Raw genomic sequence first — 1,362 nt, forward strand, 5'->3', positions numbered from 1 at the left:
ACCCAAGCTCTCGGTCACTACTACGCGACACGCCAGCCAGCCGGCCTGCTCGCCCTCTACGTCGTCGCCTTCGCCGCTGCGCTTTGTTGAAGATGATGAAGATGAAGTTGTTACTGATGAGGCTGAGGTAGAGGATGATGAAGTGCTGAAGGCTTGCTTCTGTCGTTCGGTGTGAAGTTCGAACTCGCGCTTGTGCGTGCGTTCCCATTCGTCGTCGTTGCCACCGAACATGTCGGCACCCCCCTTGTCGCCATCTCCATCTTCAGCACCAGCATCGACCAGATTGGCGGTGGGTGCATGAAGGAGGGAGGAGAGGGTGAGCAATTCGGTGAGTTCTGCCTTGGCCCGCAGCAGGTCAGCGTCGGCCGGGTGCGTCAGCAGCGCGGCCTCGACCGCTTCCAGTTGCTCGAGGGCGACCAGCAGCTCCGCCTCCATGGTCTTTGTGATTTCTTGAACTTTTTCTACCTGCTCTTTTTGGTTTCTCTCACACAAATCACGTAAAATTGCAATTTAATGTGGAATGCACAAGACTGCGGTCCTTCACCTGAAGCAATCAGCAAGGACTGCCTTGAGCTTGACCATGTGCCAATCAAGAACTGGTGCTTGGCCCAGATCTTGGCAATTGACCTTGCTGTTTGTGAAGGAGAACAAGCTGTCACCTTGACATGGTAATGCTGTTTATACTGTGTGAGCCCAGGTTGTGGAGCTTGATGCAGAGGAGATCTACATGGCTCTACATGTGCTTACACCACGTTCACAACTCACCTACACCTCACAAACTCCACCTTCACACCTTTGCACACCTTTTTTGCACCTCCACACCTCTACGGCGGTCATTCATTTCCTCTTTCAAACAAAGACTAAAGACAGATCTCGTGGTTGGTTGAGGCTTAGTGCGAGTGGACCACTTGAAGCTTCCTCTTTTTGACTGTACAAACAAGCTGTCGGTCTGATTCATGAATCTTCGGACTCACCATCGCTCATGCCTTTCAAGGGAGAGGGTGGGGGAGTAGAGAGAAGAAGCCGCTCAGTCAGCACGAACTGCGGAGCAGAAGATAACATGAAGTGAGTGATGGCCAGTACCTTGGAAGTTGACGAGGAGATTGAAGTTGGTGTCAGGGTTCAACAAGAAGTCGCGAGCTTCCACCATGAGGCTGAACAGGGTGCCGTTCCGCATGTTGGCTTTGTCCGGGTGGAGGAACGGGCTGATCGCGCGGTAGCGCCTGTTGACTGCCTCTTTCTTCGCCGCATCCAGGACGTCGCTGGGGTCCAGGCCGAGCAGCTCGAACGCGTCGGCCCGCATACGCTGCAGCAGGGCGCGCTTCTCGAGAAAGCGGACCCCGCTGCGGACGAGCTTGTCCA

General features: G+C 54.6%; 2 protein-coding genes across 2 annotated transcripts in view; both read right to left on the bottom strand.

Annotated features, from left to right (window-relative positions):
- Positions 1-3: 3 nt before the first annotated feature.
- ACA1_285330 (uncharacterized protein) lies at positions 4-435 on the bottom strand (the record flags this gene model as incomplete). The annotated part of the gene is made up of 1 exon (XM_004344877.1): positions 4-435. A coding segment is annotated over one exon (432 nt), but the record flags the coding sequence as incomplete, so codon positions are not given.
- Positions 436-954: 519 nt separating this feature from the next.
- Positions 955-1,362, bottom strand: part of ACA1_285340 (DnaJ domain containing protein) — a gene marked incomplete at both ends in the record, with an annotated part of 1,151 nt that continues 743 nt past the window's right edge. The window contains 2 exons of the mRNA XM_004344878.1: positions 955-986; positions 1,084-1,306. Of these exons, the coding sequence (XP_004344928.1) occupies positions 955-986; positions 1,084-1,306 (255 nt within the window). The remainder of the gene's footprint in view (positions 987-1,083; positions 1,307-1,362) is intronic.

This window comes from Acanthamoeba castellanii (assembly GCF_000313135.1).
Source record: "Acanthamoeba castellanii str. Neff unplaced genomic scaffold scf7180000084776, whole genome shotgun sequence".
Classification (NCBI taxonomy): Eukaryota; Discosea; order Longamoebia; family Acanthamoebidae; genus Acanthamoeba; species Acanthamoeba castellanii.